Raw genomic sequence first — 18,203 nt, 5'->3', positions numbered from 1 at the left:
GAGGCGACGGGGAAAGTGGCCAGTGACGCAGTTGCATTTGGTCAATACGATGATGAGGCGGCTCTTGTTTATGCTAATGCCAGTGCTAGTCAACACCAACAATAACCAAGCTTGGGAATAAATACAGAGAGAGAGAGAGAGGGGCTAACTAAGAGCCGAAGATGTAGATACCCTTGAAGAGGGATCTATGGTTCCCATGGAGTCAAATCTAGCTGAATCTACGAGCTATCGCTGCTTTGTCTGAGCATCTCTTTGCGTTTGGCAAACTTTTGAATGAAACCATGATACCCTCTCTTTAAGGGTATATAACAATGCCAACAACAGCAGAGGGAGACACAAAAGTCGTGAGCAAAAACACAAAAATTCACACAAAACCCGGCACTCCGCGGTGGGCAACCTGTGAGCCGGGCTCTGCTCTGCTCGGAGCTTTCATTTTCGCAGCGGTACCGTTAGCTGCAGCACCGACTGCAATAACAAAAAACAAATACACCAACAATATATGCAGCGCAGCAAAGCAAGCAAGCAACAAAAAGAAGCAACAGCAACAACCATAGCAGCAGCAAGTGCAAAAGAGGAAATGCAACAACACCAACTACCAGCGACAGAAGGCCGAAGCCTTAGCAACATGTTGCTCGGCTGCCGGCAAACTGTAAATTGCTGCCAACATGTTTACAAGGCGGAATAACAGGAAAAAATTTTAAATTTTTGTTAAGTAGGTCAAGTTGTGTGCCAGCGAGAGAGCAGTGAGAGAGCAGCGCGAGAGAACCACGATCAGGAAGAGAGAAGAAGAGAGTCGTATCAGACCAGAGAGAGCCAGAGAATGAATAACTTGATTTTGGCTTATAAGAAAACATATAGTAAGTATATAGCAAATATAGCCAAGAAAATCTTCTACAAATCTGAATTAATTTTAATTTAATTTCCTAAAATCATACCTTCAGCAGCATCAACAAACATAGCCCTGACTTTGAACTGCGTCTCAGAGTGACCTCGAGGGGGGCCACGGCTTAACCAAAATGTTGCCCAACATGTTGCCATCAGCCATCATCATCACTTCACGCTCTTGTGCTCTCCGCTCTCAGAGCGTGATTTTGGTAGCTGCGCTCTTCTAACGCTGTCGACGTCGGCGCTGAACTTCTTGGCTCGGAAATTTCTTTTCGTGTTGCGCCTGCGCACATTTCAGTTGGCTTTCTTCTACCGTTGACGTCTTCGGAGTTGTGCGGATACCAGAGCGTTTTTGCGTATTCACGTTTCGCGTGCCCCGTGCCCGTGCTCGTGCCCCGGTTCGGTTTTGGATTGTGGACGTGGACCCCCCCTCATACACACAGCGCAGCACAGCACACAGACAAACCCGTGAAGTGGCTTTAATCGAAAGAGCAAGCAACAGAAATTAGAACAAACCAACAGCAAAAATAATACAAAAAGGAAAAAAAGAATCAAGAATAAAATACAGTGAACAACATCTACCATTACCATCTATTATAATGGATAAAAGGCGGCCTAAAAATTGTGAAAATGGTTGACGAAAAGTCCGAGAAGAATTGTTCGAATACATTCCAAATAAAATGAAATACAGGAAAAAGTGCTACAGCTAAAAGTGTTCCAAAAACAGTGCAATAAAAACCACAACAACAGCAAAGGAAATACGCTTCTGAAAAAGTTACAAATCAAAATAAAACCAATCAAAGAATTGATCAGTTATCTGCAATAATTACAAATACATATACATATATGCTAAATACTCCCAGAACGCTGTTGTAAATATTTTCACAAATATCGGAAAACTACAAAAACAGCATTTTTTCCCACTGTATATAAAAAGAAACCCGAAAAAACCAAGATAATTCGAAAACCTATATAAATAAAACCACTATCCATAGCGGGACTATCATCCAACATTGCTGGGCTGCAATCCAATATATCCACATATATCCCATATATACTATAAACAATCCACTCGTACTACTCCCCGTTCATTTTTTTTATGCATAGTTTTATGTCTTCCTCCCATTGTTTTTGTGAGTATACAAAAATATTATTCTTTGATTTTTTTCCTTTATTTTCCATATTTTTATCTTCTTTATTTGCCTACTGGTTTTGTTGGGTTTCCCCATTCTTTTAGTTTAACTTTTAATTCATTAAACTCTATTTTGGTGTGTGGCCTTTTCCCTCAATCCTCGCAAAAATTAACCCATGAATAACCAGAAACAACAATATACTAAAAGGAATCTCAATCTATGCCCCAAGGATTATACATATTTGATAAACACGGATAATTTTAAAGACGAGCTACAAGCAAAGAGACTCGAACAGAAGATATTCCACAAATAAATATTGATATATTTTTTCGAAAATTACTCAAAATGTTTATTAGCTGAAGCTGCAATTTCGTAACAGTAAGTAATGAATGAATTTTCTACGCCCGACCGAAACTCGAAAATAAAATAAAACACAAACAAAAACAAAAATCCACAGAAACAGCAACAGAAATTCCTCAAGTCAACGGCCTCGCCGTAAGAAGAATATTCTCAGGTCTGGCTTATAAACAAATCAGGCAAAAGTCATTGACCGAATTCGTTTCCGATATGTTTGCATATTACTCACCTGTTATGAAATACAAATAGATCTGTATATACTATATATTCTATAGTAGACGCATTGGGAGCGCCGCGCGGTGGAATGTTCTGTTAGGGTTCTACTTATGACAATAGTGAAATTCACAGGCCTCTAATGGGCAGTGACAAGGCATCTTATGAGGGACGGGGCTGCTAATTAGGACTTGGATCTGTTTAGGTGAGATAATAGTATCAGACTGCTAAGGATGGAATATCCAGAGGAAGAGGCAAATTGGATAGTGTTTGTATATTCCATTAAGACCAATCTCAGTGCTGTCCAAAGCACAGGGCTTGATAGTATCCGAGAAGCAGTGCATTGGCCTAAGAAACAGTAGAGTACTAGGACTATATTCTTTAGGTTCTCTAACTACTTTTTTATGGCCATAGCTGGGTAGAAGTATCTCTTGGATAGCTCTTTAATCTGACAATCCAATGATTCTTACGAGGATCCCAAATATCACTAAAGATTCCCAAATTGATCGCTTGGAATAGAACATTTCCAACTTCTAAATGCTTCTACAAAGTGTTACCAATCTCATTACACTCCACAGAGGTTTCCCATCCCTCCACCCCTCCTCACACCTATTTGGATAATCCCATTTCCCAGACCTTTTCCCACATGACGTATGCGCAATGCACATGAGCCCACTAAATGCGAGTACGAATCCAATTTCAAACCCATTAAGCCTCTTTAGGCGACCCCAAAACGAACTTTCCGAACTGCATTCGGAAGTAAAAAGCTCTCTCTCTCTCTGTTCTCTGTTCTCTTCCGCCTTCTGGTTCATTCTCTTCTTCGCAGTTTTACAGCAAGCACTTAAATTTTACTCTTTTTTTGGGAAGTTTCGTGTAGGTAGGGGTAACGGCAGGGGCGACGGAGGGAGGGACTGCTGTTGCCATGCCGTTGGAGGAGCTAAAAATAAATCATAAAACCGTTTGTTTGTCTGACAAAAATGGTCTAAAATACAACAACAATAACAACAACAAACGGAATGGCAATGCCAGCCCCAAAAAAAAAAATACCAACAGCAACAACAGTAGCGGCTGTTTGTACCGTTAGATGACGCAAAATTACGCTTACTCATTCAGCAAGCGGCAAGTTCCCCAAAAACAAAACACAGAGGAGAAAGAAGGAGGAGGATAGTGGCAGAGAAAGAGACAGAGTCAGAGACAGAGCAAAGAGAAGAAACAGCTGAGAAAGAGCAAGAGAATCGAGTCACAGCCAAAATAGGCACAGAAAAGAGTAGCAATATTCTCGAACCGAAACTTGAAATACCCTTCCACACAAAAAGTTTATATTTCTATGGAATTTCTATGGATATGTTATATTTATTATTATTGTTTTTAAACCCACAGGATTAAAATTGCTTAGAGATCTTCGAAAGCTAAGAGGTAGTACTCAGAAAACTTTGGATATGACCGATATCTAGAGAATATCGAATCTAGTGAGCTTTGTAGAAAGTCTTTAATCCGATCAAGAGAGACAACAAAGTCGTGTGTCCTCTATGTGCTTCTCCCAGAGTGGCTTAGCAGTAGTGGGATACCTGCTATAAGCACTGGAAACCGCTTCCTTCTTTGCACTACAAACCCCTGCTCGTATTCGTTGCACCCTCTGTTAGGGTATGGTACCAACAGAGAGACCAACAAAGTATAACAACTCTTTCAGCTGTCTGGCATCGTCAATGAGCGTAACAAATTCGCTAGGCATTAAGTTGCATTTTGGGTTAAAGATGTTTTTGTTCATTTTCATTTTTGTTGAATTCTTCATTTCTTTCTTTCTTTATTTCTTTCTTTCTTATTTTCATCTTTCATTTTTAATTGAATCTCAAAATTGAGCTCCGCAATCGGCTCCGAATCGATCTTTAATTAAGAGGTGTGCTGGGCTGGGCGGGTTTTGCTCGTAGTACGGGGTAGCAGGAGGGGAGGCATAACATATCAATTACAAAAGAGATTAAACTGAATTGGGTTCTTAGGCCAGCATCAACCATGACTATACAGATACCATAATTATAGTATTCGATTCATATATGCATTTATTTTTGTACTAAATTTGGGGATTGTTTTCTTATCGGGGTATACGCAATGTTGTGCTCTTCTTTATCGATCATATATTATTCGGAGATTAGTTTGAATGCAAGGAAGTTCCATGATTTCTATATTATCCTACCTGCAATTCTCACGTTCTTCCTTTTTGGAAATATTGGAAAATAGCTTGGATTTCCTTGGGGTTCAGCAAGCCCCTCATTCCTTATATTTCTTGACCCCTGAAGCCCTCCACTTCTATCACAAAAATGATCAAATTATCAGAAATGTATGGGATTTCCATAGGTCTGACTCTTATGCTTAATTTGCACATTTAGCTGCAAAAACGAAACAAAATTTAGTTAAAAAAAGATGAAATAATATAAAATAATTATTATTCACACAAATCCAACAGCTGGAGGAAAAAGTTCGCTGACCCGGGCAATGCTTTTTGGGACCTGCTAGACATGTTGTCATAGTGGTTGTTGTACGAGTATTCTGGCTCTCGGCTGACCACAAACAACAACCAAAAAACTAAAAAATAATAATAATAATAGAGTCTCGACACGCACACACACACACAGGGAGCGGGACTCCAACGCGGGCGTCATTTAAATAACAACAAAAAACCAACTAAAAATAGTTGAGCATCATAAAAAAAAATACACACAAATTTGCATAGTGGTTGTTGTTGTTGCCGATGATGGGTCCACTAGGCAGAGGCATAGCCAAAGCCATAGGGAGTGGAGCTCTCCCGTTCTCCCGTTCTGCCATGTACATACAGCCTCAGTCATAAAAATATAGCCAAGCCTTGCTCCCAGCCCCAGTCCCAGCCTCAGCTCCAGGTCGGGTTTATCGCTGACTTGTCATCTCGCTTGTCGGACACATGTTGGCCACACAGAAAAGGGAGTGGAGTGTGGCCCCTGCCGGCTAACGGGAGTTGTAGTCGCAACGGACTCCAAGTCAGAGCCAAAGTCAAGTCGAGAGGAGTCAAGTGTTGACCAGAGTAAATTGTTGTGGCCGAAGTTCATTCATGGCTGAAGCAGCGATAAAACTCCATTAGCACAACAGAAACCACCAAAAGTTTACCAAACATTTAAAAACGGACAGGAAAATAGGAGTTACAAGATAAATTCTAATTATTACAGATCTGAATCTTACAAATACACAAGTGATACTCCTTTAGGTCTTTACTATGTAACATTCAAGGTATTGCACTGACTACTAGACTAAATGAATTCTCATTTACCTATGAAACCACTCCAAGAAGAACTCTAAGAAGTCCAGGAACCACTTGGTTGATATATTTCGTAGATGTTGCCCATATCCTTATCCTTCACTTTATGAAGCAAAGACAGATTCCCCACTTAATTAAAAGATATATTTGATAGGCGTGCTTCCGATTCCAATATCATCTTTTACACTATGGAACCGTAAACATAACCTGAAACATTCTTTTCAATTAAGAAATCATCCAGCAAATTTGATTTTTATAGCACTATGAGAGTCTATCACGCTAAAACAGGTCCACCAAATGATGTGGAACAAAGTTTGCTGCACGCCACTCAAAACCCATTCGAGTCTCCACTCCACTCCATTCTTGTCTCTATCTCGATCTAGTGCACTCCTCCTCCTCCTGCTGCCATCAGCCAGTAACTGGTGCTAGACTAGTTAATTTAAAACCTAATTTACACCTTGAATAACATTATTCATGTGCCAGAGATAGCCGGCCCATCTAGCATTTACCAACTCATTTGATATACCACATGGCCATGGTGATGGCCGGCAGGCAGGCGAGTGGGCGGGGTCGGGGCCGGGGCCCCCATCGAGTACGCCCACCCATTTGCCAAAGTCTTCAGGCTTCCCCTCAACATTGTTGTTCTTTTTGACCATTCCTGAGGCACACACATCGCCACACGAGCCCCATAGAAAACAAGATTCTGATGGCGTCTAGAGCATGGGTCTGCGGTCTGCAGATGGGCTTGGCTCTGGCTCCAGCTCCGGCTCTGTCTCTGGGTTAGTTAGTCATTCAGGAGGTGAGCAGAAGAAGTCTATGCAACAATTCACACACAGCTCCACACGTGCCACATGTGCGGTCAAGTGCGCAGCTGCCAAGGAGATGAAGAACTGGAACCCCAAGCACGTTTCCCAGTTTTCAGTTTCCAGTTTAAGCCACTCTCTGTGCTTTTCTCGGTAAAAGAAGTAGGAGTGGAGTATACCCTGCTTCACGAGAAAGTATATAACATTTGAAAACGTTCATAAGAAATACTTAGCTTTAGGTAGACGTCCATAGAATGGATTTCCCCTATTTCCAACCTTTATCTCATATCTTTATAGAGCCCCATCGAAAGAGTATTCATGCAATCGGTGGACAACCGATCTCCAGTCTTGCCACTTCTTGTCTCGTTCTTTTCATTGCCAGCAATTTGTTGCATCCACAACTGAGTGGGGCACGGGGAATAGTGGCAGTGGCGGAGACGCAGCATCGCAGCAAAAACCTTCAATGACTGATGGCGACCTCAATGCAAGCCACACGTTTCCGAGGCTTTTTTCGGCTTCTCGGTCTTGGTCAAAGTTTTGTTGTTGCCGTTGCTGTTGCACAGCCTTGTGGATGCTGCTGCTACGTGCGGTTTTTCCTCGTCCAAGTGGAAATCATTGCGGTTGTAAATTTTGCAATCAAATAATTTTTCATTCGCTTTTTCCAGCCATCCTCTCTGCCTCCTCGCCACCTCAACCCCACCGCCAATGTCTCGACCTGATTTTTCTTTTCATTTTGGGTCTGCTCTGAGACCTGAGCTCTTCTCCGCTGAGAGGAGGTGCTCTAAAGGAGGATGGTGCATGGGGGAGGAGCAGGAAAGTGTTTGCAGCTTGACTTTGGCCAAAACGTTTTGACCTTTGACGCTGCATCGTGTTCGAACATTTAAACGGAAGTTGATTGCCGCCAAAGGTTAAGCTCAATTTCCGTTCGAGTTCGCGTTCGCGTTCGCGTTTGAACTGGGCTTTTCGTTCTCTCTTCTCGGCCAAGTTAAGAACTCAATTTCCACAAACAGCTGGTGTGTTGTTGTAGCCATTGTTGCCGCTCATGCCGATGCTGATGTAGTTTAGAGTTCATTTCGTTGGTCAATTGCTCGGGTCAGACGTTTAGTTGCCTGTTAGATTGTTAAATAAGTTATTTTTGTTGTCTTCGCCAAGTTGTGACCCTCTCGGATCGTTAGAAGAGCGGGGCCATTGTTTGGGCCATTTTCACAAGATTTCTGGTAGGGAACAGAATGTTTTTATGGCTAAAGAAAGGTATGCTTGTGGAATTGTTATCGGGTTTCTTTTTTGGTTAGATGTACTTTGTAAGAAATGGTGATAGGGGGTTTCTATGCGGTGTATATATCTTAATAGATAGAGGAAAATCGGTTTAAGATGATTACAAAACATTTTTATCCATGTTATAATATCAACTAGTAATATATGGGCTCCATTTTTCAATCCAAACGGATCAATTAGAGCACCTTTTCAGGATGGTTTTCCAGGCTCTTCTCTGTCCCGCACACTCTCTTTCTCGCTCATTCTTAAACACACACAGAGTAGCTTAACATATCTCTTTCTCTTTCTTCGCCACTAGCCCTATCTCAGAGAGACACACGCGATTCGCTACGATCCTTTGGAACTTCCTCGAAGGACAACCGAGTTGATCTTGATTTTCCTATATTCTAGATAATACTCTTTCCAACACATATCTACAATTTTGTAACAAATACTCAACAATCTTTTACAACATTTCTAAAGATATCATTGTGGACGGAAGTCCACGTTAAGGGCATACTAAGACTTTGAATGTCTCTTGGAATCAGGTATTTTCTTACATTTCAATATCATATGCACATGAATATGCATATCCACCGATTCCTATCCAATATATTACCCCCTTAAAAGCCATAAAAAGAGCTCAACAAACTCGGGAGGTGGAGAAGGAGGAGGAGAAGGGTCATAAAATCAGTCGGCTGTCAAAAATTCGCACTAATTCGTTTGGAAACACCGTTAAAAGCGTTCATAGTGGGACAGAGTCTGAGTGGGGCATAGATGTAATTATAATGGCCCCACAGCCGATCGAGCTGCTGTCCGCTGACATTGTCCGTGGAATCTCTTGACCATTTACCATTTACAAGCTCGGCTCACAATAGAGGCCCATTGTGATTGTGTGGCGCGCCCCCGCAATTTGTGCGAGTGTGAGTGGGTGTCCGCGTCCGCGTCCGCGTCGGTGTCGGTGTCGGTGTCCGTCTCCATCTCCGTCTCCGTGTCCGCTGTGGGGCATTCAAATGCAAACGGGGCAACGGACCACCGTTACAATGTGGCTCATTAAAACCAAAATGTTCATGTAGCAGCCGCCAAACAATAAAACAGCAACACAGCAAACAGAAATGTGTAAAATCTGACGCGCAGTCAAACCATAACAATAGAAGAATCAGAATCGGAATCAGAATCAGAACCAGAGTCGGAATGGGAGTTCGGAATGGGAGGGAGTTCAGACTCGGAAAGGAATGGAATGGAATGAAAGAGCGGAGCGTTTTTTTTTTTGTTTTCCATAAAATATTTCACGCCAATTCCGATTCTCCGTAGAGGAATGGAGTGCTCTAAAGACAGCATCAAAACGTCACTCAGACTTCAGGCGCCTCCAAAGCGACGGGCAGAATTTTAAAATTCATTAAATCGAAAAGAGAAGCGAAACAACAAGAAACAATGAATAGCTTCGAGACGATGCTTGGGATACCCTAACAGTTCGATTATTTACATCAGCGGAAAGTGCACTGCCGCTCACGTACACATGTATAACGGTGGCTGGCCCCACAGAGCCCTGACGCACGCTTTTGAGGGACAACAAAAACAGACAAACAACACTCTTAAAGGCAATACATTGAATATTTTGTTTTTGCATTCTCGGACTTTTTTTCCAGCCGAAGCATAAATCTCTACGCAAATGGCAGCATTTAGGAGCAAGGGCTTGGTTTATTAAAGTGGTTTTCTCAAAGCAAACCCTTTAGAATTAATCGACATCTTAATGTCTATATTGTTAATATCTTCCCCGACATATAATACCCTCTGCAATACCCTTTGAAAACCATGAAACTGTGCCAAGCAATGAGCAAGCGCAAGAGACGTGAGCGCGAGCATGAGCATCCGAGAAGCCAGCAATTACACACAATGAAACAAACGGCAGCTCAGAGAGCAAGACAAGAGAGACAGAGAGAGAGAGAGAGAGAGCATTAAAGCCGGGCCTGCCTCGTATCACGGAAGTATGTCAGCAGGTCGTCTCTCTCTCTCTCTCTCTCTCTCTCTCTCGCTCTGTCTCTCGGTTAACGGTTGTTTTTCCACTGCTTGCTGCCACGCTTAGCTGCGCATGCTTAGCCGACTGCGCTGCTGCGCTGCTTCGATGGCGCTGCCTCTTTCCGCATACTAAGCCTAGCTCTGGCAACATGTTGCTGGAACTAGAAATATAATGTTGCTATGGCAACAACCTGTTGAAAGCGAAATTTTCTCTTTCGCCCAAAGCTGGACAATGTCTAGCTTTTGATTGCGGCTTCTTCTTTGGGGCACCCATACACTGGCACACACACATGCACAAACGAGCGAGCGTACGACAGGCCAAGCCTCAAAATCAAGTTAACTGTTAATGCACCAAAAGAGAGACAGAGAGAACAGAGCCAGGCCAGCTTGCTTTACCGTTTCTTTCATTCCCCGTTTCGTTTCTTTTCGTTTTGTGCTTCCAAATGAACTTCTATAATTGTTGTTGGTGTGGGCTGCCTCCTCCAGCTCCTCCTCCCCTCCCCAACCCTCCTTCTCTGTCTCTTTTTTTGGGATCCACACCTGTACTTTCATTGTCGGGTCTTTTATATGATGTTGCTGTGGCTGTGACTTCGGCTCTGGCTCTGACTCTTGGGAGAACTTCCACTTGCCCCAATCAAGCGTGGTGCCCCATCGAAATACAAATAATCGAATACGATAACACATTCGTAGCCAAATGCGTTCTCTCTCTCTCTCGCTCTGTCTCTCTCTTTCTGACCAATTTATATGCTAATTTAACTGATTATTAATGTTTTGACCCAAATTCCATTTGGAAATTATTATTGGCCGATTCTGGTATCGGTTTTAGTTTTCTTCGTTTTGTCATTTCTTCTTCATTTTCGTGTGCATCGTATCTTCCTCTCTTTCTTCTTGTTTATGGATATTATAGCTTATCGAATGTCTTAACTTAATCTATCTGTTCGGCTCCGTCTCCGTGCCCCTCTGATGCCGGACAGGGACAGGGGCCGGAGGAATGGAAGCCCCGTGGAACCCTATTTTTGGTCAACAGGCGGCCCGACGTTCTTCGATTTTTGTTTAATATTTTCATATTAAAGAATCATTAGTGGGGACCTATCAGTGTGTCGGGATCGATGTTGCTGCAGGTTGTCTGTCAGCAAGTGCCGGGATTGGGGAGATTGGGGGGAGATCATTAGGCAGGCGACGGAGAAAGATTCCTCCAAGGCGGAAGCATTTCTTGTAAGCTCAATAGGAAGATCAAAGATAATCCATTACACTATTAGGATTGAAATATGAATGGGACTTAACCTATCAGTGGGGACTCTCTGTGATCTAATGTAACCTAGAGAATATCATTTAGAGGAATGCAAAGAACTACCTGTTACAATAGTCATCTCTTAATACTAGATATGCATCCCCAAACTAACACATTTTGTTGATAAATAACTTGAGATTTGCACCAGGACTAAATGCGATATGTGCTTCTGTTTTATATTTGCAGTTGAAGCTTGGTCATTGGATTGTTTGAAACGTGCTATTCCAAGGATCGGCAGAAGATTCGTATCGATCGCCTGGGTCAACTGACAATGAAGTTTTGCAGCATGAACGGCCCAAGTGAATCGGAAGTTGAAAGCCTCTTGATGAGTCCCTGCTGGGGACCGCCACAGAATAGCGGGCAGGACCAGTATCTGCTGGATGGCCACAAGCTGCTGCTCGAGCACGACCTGGACTCCCTGCCTAGCGATGCGGATCAGAAGAACTCGCTGGACGTGCTGGACAATCTGCTGCTCAATGGGTCCTCATTGAATGGGCTGTCCGACCTGAAGCCGCTGCCCCCCTTCACCGGCTACACGGGCCACCTGTCCATCAATGGCATCTCGGGCCACCACTACCATGCCATTGCCCAGCGGCTGCCGGACGAGAGCAACAACAACTACATACAGAGCGCCTACCAGGCCAACCCCAATGCCAATCCCACATCGACGACGGCCCAGAGCGGGCCCAACGGCGGTGGCGGTGGGGGGAGCGGCGGCGGGAGCAGCAACTCCTCCAACGAGCACAACATAGTCTCCTCCTCCACCTGCCTGCCCGAGAGCGTACTGAGCGGGGATCCCTGTGCGGACGCCTGCCTGGCCGATGTCAAGCTCTTTGCCGATAGTCAACTAGATTCTAAGCTTTACTCCGTCGCCGACAGCTGTGTGATGAGCGGGCCCGGCGGCGGAGGACCAGGTGGGGCGGGATCGGGCGGCGGGGGACAGGGGAACGGCCCGAGCATAGCCACATTGACGCCGATCGACCAGGTGGCCGACTCGCTGCATGGCAGCGGGGTGCGCATCTACAAGGACCTGACGGAATACGTGGACATGAACTCCATCGACGATATTGCGGCCATCATTGGATCGGCCATTGCGGACACGACGGTGCCCAATCAGCTGGACAAGGACGAGGGCAACGACACGCGGGACAGCTGGATGGATCTCGACGCCTGGATCGACGGCAACTGCATCCAGCAGGAGGGCAAGGTGCTCGTCTCGCAGCAGGACTCGCTGGGCGACTTCATGCTGCCCCACTCGCCACTGCCCATGCACGCCAGCAGCTCCACGCTGCAGAGTCTGCTCAGCCATGGCTACATGCCGCTCCTGCAGAACCGCCTCCAGCACGGTCCCCCTGGCTCTGGAAACAACAACAATAATCACTCCCACAACAACAACAATAATCACTCTCACAACAACAACAGCAACAACTCCTCCTCGGCGACCACGACAGGGACATCCAAGGGGGAAGCGCCCACATCTACCTCATACTGCAATGAACTGTCGGCGGCAACGAGCAGCAGCTGCAGTCCGCCGGGCTCCGTGGTCAGCACCACGGACAACAGTCTGATGATCAATCCCCGCTACCTGTCCAACCAATCCCAGTCGAATCCGAACGGATCCAATTCCCACCAGCAGCAGCAGGCCGCCTACCAGCTCTCCGGCTCTGGCATGGGACCCCTCAATGGCCCAAACTCGATGAAGGACGGCGGACTCTGCTCCCCGGACATGCTGGGCAACTATCCGCACACGACGACGGCCACCACGACGGGCTCCGAGCTGCGGACGGGCACCCCCAAGGCCAAGCGATCGCGGGCCCAAAAGAAGTCCAGCCAACAGCACCAACAGCAACAGCAACAGCAGCAGCAGCAGCAGCAGCAGGGAGATAGTGGAAATGGCCCGTCCACGCCCCAGATGAGCGCCATTTCGCCCTCGAGCGTGGGCAGCTTCAGTGCCAGCGACTTGAGTGGACTGCTGGGGAAGGAGAAGCCCGTGCACCGGTGCAGCATCTGCAATCGGGGATTCCTCAACAAGTCCAACATCAAGGTGCATCTGCGCACCCACACCGGCGAGAAGCCCTTCCGGTGCGATGTCTGCGCCAAGGCCTTCCGCCAGAAGGCGCACTTGCTCAAACATCAACAGATACATAAGAGAATTGGGCGTGACTGACCGAGGCGGCGGCAGGCTCCTCGACAAATTTCTTGATTCTTGATTCGCTGGACCAACAAGAGGCAGAGAGCACGCTCTGAGTGTCTGCATCTGACCCCAGAGGCGGGGAGGGCCCCACTCCAAGGTCATGTCTAGTCATCGCATCACCAGCAATACGGGTTCTTCTTCTCGGGATCTGGATTGCTTGATCGGTGACTGCTTCTCCTGGCCAAAGGCTTCTCCCTGCTTCTGTGTGCGTGTGCGTCATTGCTTGGCCGGGACACTGGCCGGAGTGGCACAGGCACTCCGCCACTATCCCACACAGGTCGAGCAATCTCATACACACACTTTTTGATATTCGTTGTTGTTGGTTGCTTTTGATCTCTATAGCTAAATCGTAGTTACATACATAGTGGAAATTATCAGGATTCGATTGATGAACAAAACTAAAGAACAATCTGCAGTACAGTTCAGTTTTAAAGAAAGAAAAACTCTATATACTCAACATTGAAAGTAACTTGAAAGTGTACTTTAAGTGAGTGCTGTCTATTTTGAGGTTTTTATTAGAAAACATTATTATTTGAAGGATTTGAGAAGCGAGAGTTTCCGTGAGTTCTGTTCCATAGATATTTCAGGCATTAGTTGCAAACCAAATCAAGAACTTTAAAAGGCTATGTGTACATTGTCAGGCTAGCAAACAAAATCAACCTACTACCTCCAAGCAGGCAAATGGAGATACTATTTCCCACAAACGATATCCCTAAGATAGAGCTGACGATAGGCCAAAGAGACCACAAGCAATGTAAGAACAACGAAGCGTCCAATTGTCTTTCTGCAACTGTTGTTCTGTTTTGATGCAAATAAGCGTACTTCTAGCGACCAAGGTCCTGGCACAGGTAAAACATACATACATACATACACATATATTTATATATATATAGAAATCAAAATCTAGACAATAATACCAACTAAGAGATGGGAGCGGAAGTCCCAGTTGTATAAAGTTCTGAAATGTTGTCTGTACCTCATCATGTTGAAGAAGCATACAAATTAAGGGTTTAACTAAAATTAATCAAGGAAGAGCAATACAATTTTAAATTACAATTATGTTATAGTTTCTGTACAAACCAATTAAAGAGCATTATTTATAAACATACATTTTATGGTAAGATTCAGTAGCGGGCTTGGCAAAATATTATTCTTAATAATCAATTTGCACAAAAATCTTAAATGTGGAAAGAGAAGTACGGAGAGTTGTTTAGCAATGTACTCAAGTAATAAATACGAATACGATTTAATTTAGCTAATATCTTAAAGCGTTGTTAATTTGTTTTTTAAAAAAAGTTTGTTGCTAAAGTTTTAAAGTTAATCTTAACCGTAAACCTTAAATTATGTTCGATATGCATGAAATTATTTATGATTAATTAACCATTTTGGAACACACACTCAAGCAAACAATAAATTACATTTTAAACATAAATTAATGTAATTTTAATGGATGTTAATTCTATGGAGAAAAAAGCAAAAAACAATTTCAATTGTGTTATTTTAGTTAACGTGCAATTTTATTTATTTTGTTCAACACATTTCGATTTGTAAATATTTATTTCGTAATTTTAATGCCTAATATTTAATTAATTCTATTTAAATAAATTCGAATGTCATTCAAAATGTGCAGAAAACAAATTAAGCTTACAATTTGGAAAATGTCTATTTTATTTTTAGAGTTTTATTTCGTTCTATTTTTGGGATTCTTGGGCCTATGGGACCTCCAGGCGTATGCGTAATGAATGGAAATCGTCTTAAGAATTTGGTTTTCGAATGCGATTTTTGGAACCTCAGAAATAACTTTTGGGTGTCGCCGCATTGCATATGCCCCACACGGATCGGATCCCATTAGCAACCTGACTGCGTCGCGCTGAGGCACGTTCGGCCACAAAATGGAGTAGCAACAGACCCCAAGACAGAGCCCAAACCGAAACCTGACCGAACCGAACCGAACAGAAACCAAGAAACCGAACAGAAACCAAACCAAACCAAACCGACAAGTCGGGTAGAATCATTATATTGACCACAAAGAAAGCCAGTGGAAGAAAGAGTCAAAGAAAGAGGGAGAAGCCCACACAGTGGTATGAGATACATATATACAAAGTCGGAGACGGAGACAGAGAATGCCATACATACTGTGCCACTGACCCAATTTCCAAGACTCGTTTCTCGTTTGCCACAGCAGAACCGCAGCGGATTTGAAATGTTAACTCGAAGCAGCAGCAGCCAACCCAACGGCAAACAGATACAAAGATACTTTGCTCTTTCACCGCAGCAAGTCTGGAGGTAGACAACGATATACTGCCTCCTCTGCAGGCATGGCTACGACGGAATATAGGAGTGCATATGTGTGCGTGTGTGTGTGTGTGTGTGTGTATCTGAAGTGGAGTCTCGACTTCAGGCGAGTCGGGTTGAGTCGGGTCTCGCATCCGCATTTCTATGCTGCAGAGTCTCTTCATCTGGTGGTCGTGGTGGTGCTGCTTGCTGGTTGCTGCTTCGCCTGCTTCTTGATGTATCTGTAACTCGTTTCTGTATCTTGCGCCTTGTATCTGTGGCACTTAAATTTATGCAACATCATGGCAATGTCTCTGATGGTACTGGTACCGTACCCCTCCCCATCTCCCTCTCCCTGTCCCTGTCCCTGTTTCTACCGCATCCATGTCTTTCTCTGTCGCTTCGTTTTGTTCTAATCAAACTGTGCTACGTGTTGCGGCTGTCGCGCTGTCATGGGTTAAGCTTTTGTTGTACCCAACGGCCGAAGTATCAAAATTTCATTTCGAGATTTTGGCAAAAGAGAACTTAATGATGTAATTGGAAATGCATTAGAAACGGAAGATCTCCTCCAACCCCATCCCCATCCCCCCCGAAGCTCATTTCTGTGGAATCTCTTTTATCTGTTTTCTTTTCTTCTCTTGTCTATTTCTAATTAAAGTTTATGTCAATTAAAAGTTATTTTCCACTCATTCATCTTTTATTTTTTGGCCACTTAATTGCAGGCAGCTTACACTGACCCAGATCGTGCAGACCAAGTAGATAACACGGCAGATGGGGGAATCCTATAGGATTGAAATGCCTAAACAGTCATTTGAGACTCTCAGTAGTTACCATAGAATGGGCTCTGACAAAGACAGAGAGTGGGAAAGATGCTCCAAAGTTTGGTTACAGAGAACTTAATGGGAATTTAATTTAATTATGAAATATAATTTAATTCATTCAATTAGGTGGGTATAAACAAATCAATCGACAAAAACCAATATCAGCAGGAGCCAACCAGAAGGGGATTCAAATATTGTAAGTATATTCGTATACTGCACCATTTTATTTCCCATACTCACCATCCCAAAAGGGTATCCAAGAGTGCATCTCCCATTTGCTTTGTCTCCTTCTTCGTCACTTCTTCTTTTCCCTGAATCCTATGTACATGACTCATCTAGTGGTAAAAGCTTGCTCTCGACCTTTCCAGGCGGCCTCGTCCAGTCGAGGCTATGCTTTTTCGCCTCTCCGCCATTCCCCCACTTCGTGAGCAGCCGTTGCAGTGTTTACCATTTGCTTTGGTTTATTTTTGGCACATGCAGTGGCTCACCCGCTGGCTCCTCCTACTCCCATTCTCTCCTCTTTCTGACAGACAGACAGGATAGTCCAATGTAGGTTTTATAGGAGGGGTAGCAACTTGTAGTCTGTGAGCCTGAGACTGAGAGAGGATGATCACATACGGAGATCGGGACCTCACCCGATGCCTCACCTCATTCTCACACATACCCTGGGCAAGTCACTCTTTTAGTTGTTTTTGTTCAAAATAGCAAATCGGGCGTCGGTCGGCGGTGGTCGGTCGGTCGTGGGTCTTCGTCGCATATTCATATTGTCCAGCAGCTGTTGTTGTTGTTGTTGTTGTTTTTGCTGCTGCTGCTGCCGCCGCTCCTCTGCCTAGGCTGTGTGGCGCAGTTAAAGACACAATGACCTTGGGTGAAAGTTGCTCTCCATTTCTATTTTGTATCTGTTTGTCTGTGTGTATGTACTGTTTGTTGTTTGTCTATTTTTTGTGGCACTGTCACTGCTGCTACAGCTGCTGCTGCCGATGCTGTTGTTGCAAATGTTGTTTTGTTGCTGCTTATACTATGCCATTTTTGTACCTATGCACATACATACATATATACATAGTAAATGTATACAAACAGATGTCCATATGTACTTTTATTCATGCATATATTTTTACATACAGGTACAGTGAACGATCAATAATTGGCATACCTTTTCCATCAGAAGCCCCACTGCAACATCATTGTAGACTCTGTAAATGGAAATATTGGTTTCAAAACAGAGACAAATATTTTAAAGTCAAATACTCAGATATCCCAATTAACAAATATTTCTCGAAGTCAAAATCTTCCTTGGGAATTTTCCCATTTATAGGTAATATTCCTAGATTAGACCCTTTGTTTCTAGGTATCAAACGCCCACTGTATTGTCAGTTTCAAGTTAACGATTTTGTTTTGTCTCCATGTTTACTTTGTGTCGCTTTGGAGCTCTAACTCTCCATCTCTCTATTTCTCCGTCTTCCCCTTTGGTGCTGGAGTTTTGATTACTTTTGCTCTTGATTGAGACTTTGATTGATGCACAGTCAAGCAGAAGATGGGAGGTGGAGCGGTAGAGGTAGAGCTAAAGCCACAAAACAGAACGGAAATGGATCGCGTGCCGGAAGTAGAGGGCGCGAGGAAGCACGACACGGGGTACTGCTTGAATTTCAGGTGGACTTGGACTTGTTAAATGCGAA

The 18,203-nt window shown here is 44.0% G+C and overlaps 1 protein-coding gene across 4 annotated transcripts; it reads left to right on the top strand.

Moving 5' to 3' along the window:
• Positions 1–1,050: 1,050 nt before the first annotated feature.
• On the top strand, positions 1,051–14,540 carry ich (zinc finger protein ichor). Of its 4 annotated transcripts, none has more exons than XM_033385935.1 (4): positions 1,051–2,018; positions 2,248–2,396; positions 11,425–14,280; positions 14,340–14,540. In XM_033385935.1, exon 3 carries the CDS (start codon positions 11,510–11,512, stop codon positions 13,403–13,405), a length of 1,896 nt encoding a protein of 631 aa, XP_033241826.1. In that variant the 5' UTR covers positions 1,051–2,018; positions 2,248–2,396; positions 11,425–11,509; the 3' UTR covers positions 13,406–14,280; positions 14,340–14,540. The 4 variants fall into 4 exon arrangements, with proteins under 4 accessions (XP_033241826.1, XP_033241823.1, XP_033241824.1 ...); XM_033385932.1 differs by having other exon boundaries at positions 14,326–14,540; XM_033385934.1 differs by having other exon boundaries at positions 1,052–1,659; positions 14,326–14,540.
• Positions 14,541–18,203: the final 3,663 nt, after the last annotated feature.

Source organism: Drosophila pseudoobscura, chromosome 2, assembly GCF_009870125.1.
Source record: "Drosophila pseudoobscura strain MV-25-SWS-2005 chromosome 2, UCI_Dpse_MV25, whole genome shotgun sequence".
In the NCBI taxonomy this organism is placed as follows: Eukaryota; Metazoa; Arthropoda; class Insecta; order Diptera; family Drosophilidae; genus Drosophila; species Drosophila pseudoobscura.
This window is presented reverse-complemented; position numbering and strand designations above follow the sequence as displayed.

What these genes read in the sequence shown, in the direction of transcription:
- ich (XM_033385933.1), top strand. Translation starts at nt 11,510, where the DNA reads ATGAAGTTTTGCAGCATGAACGGCCCAAGTGAATCGGAAGTTGAAAGC.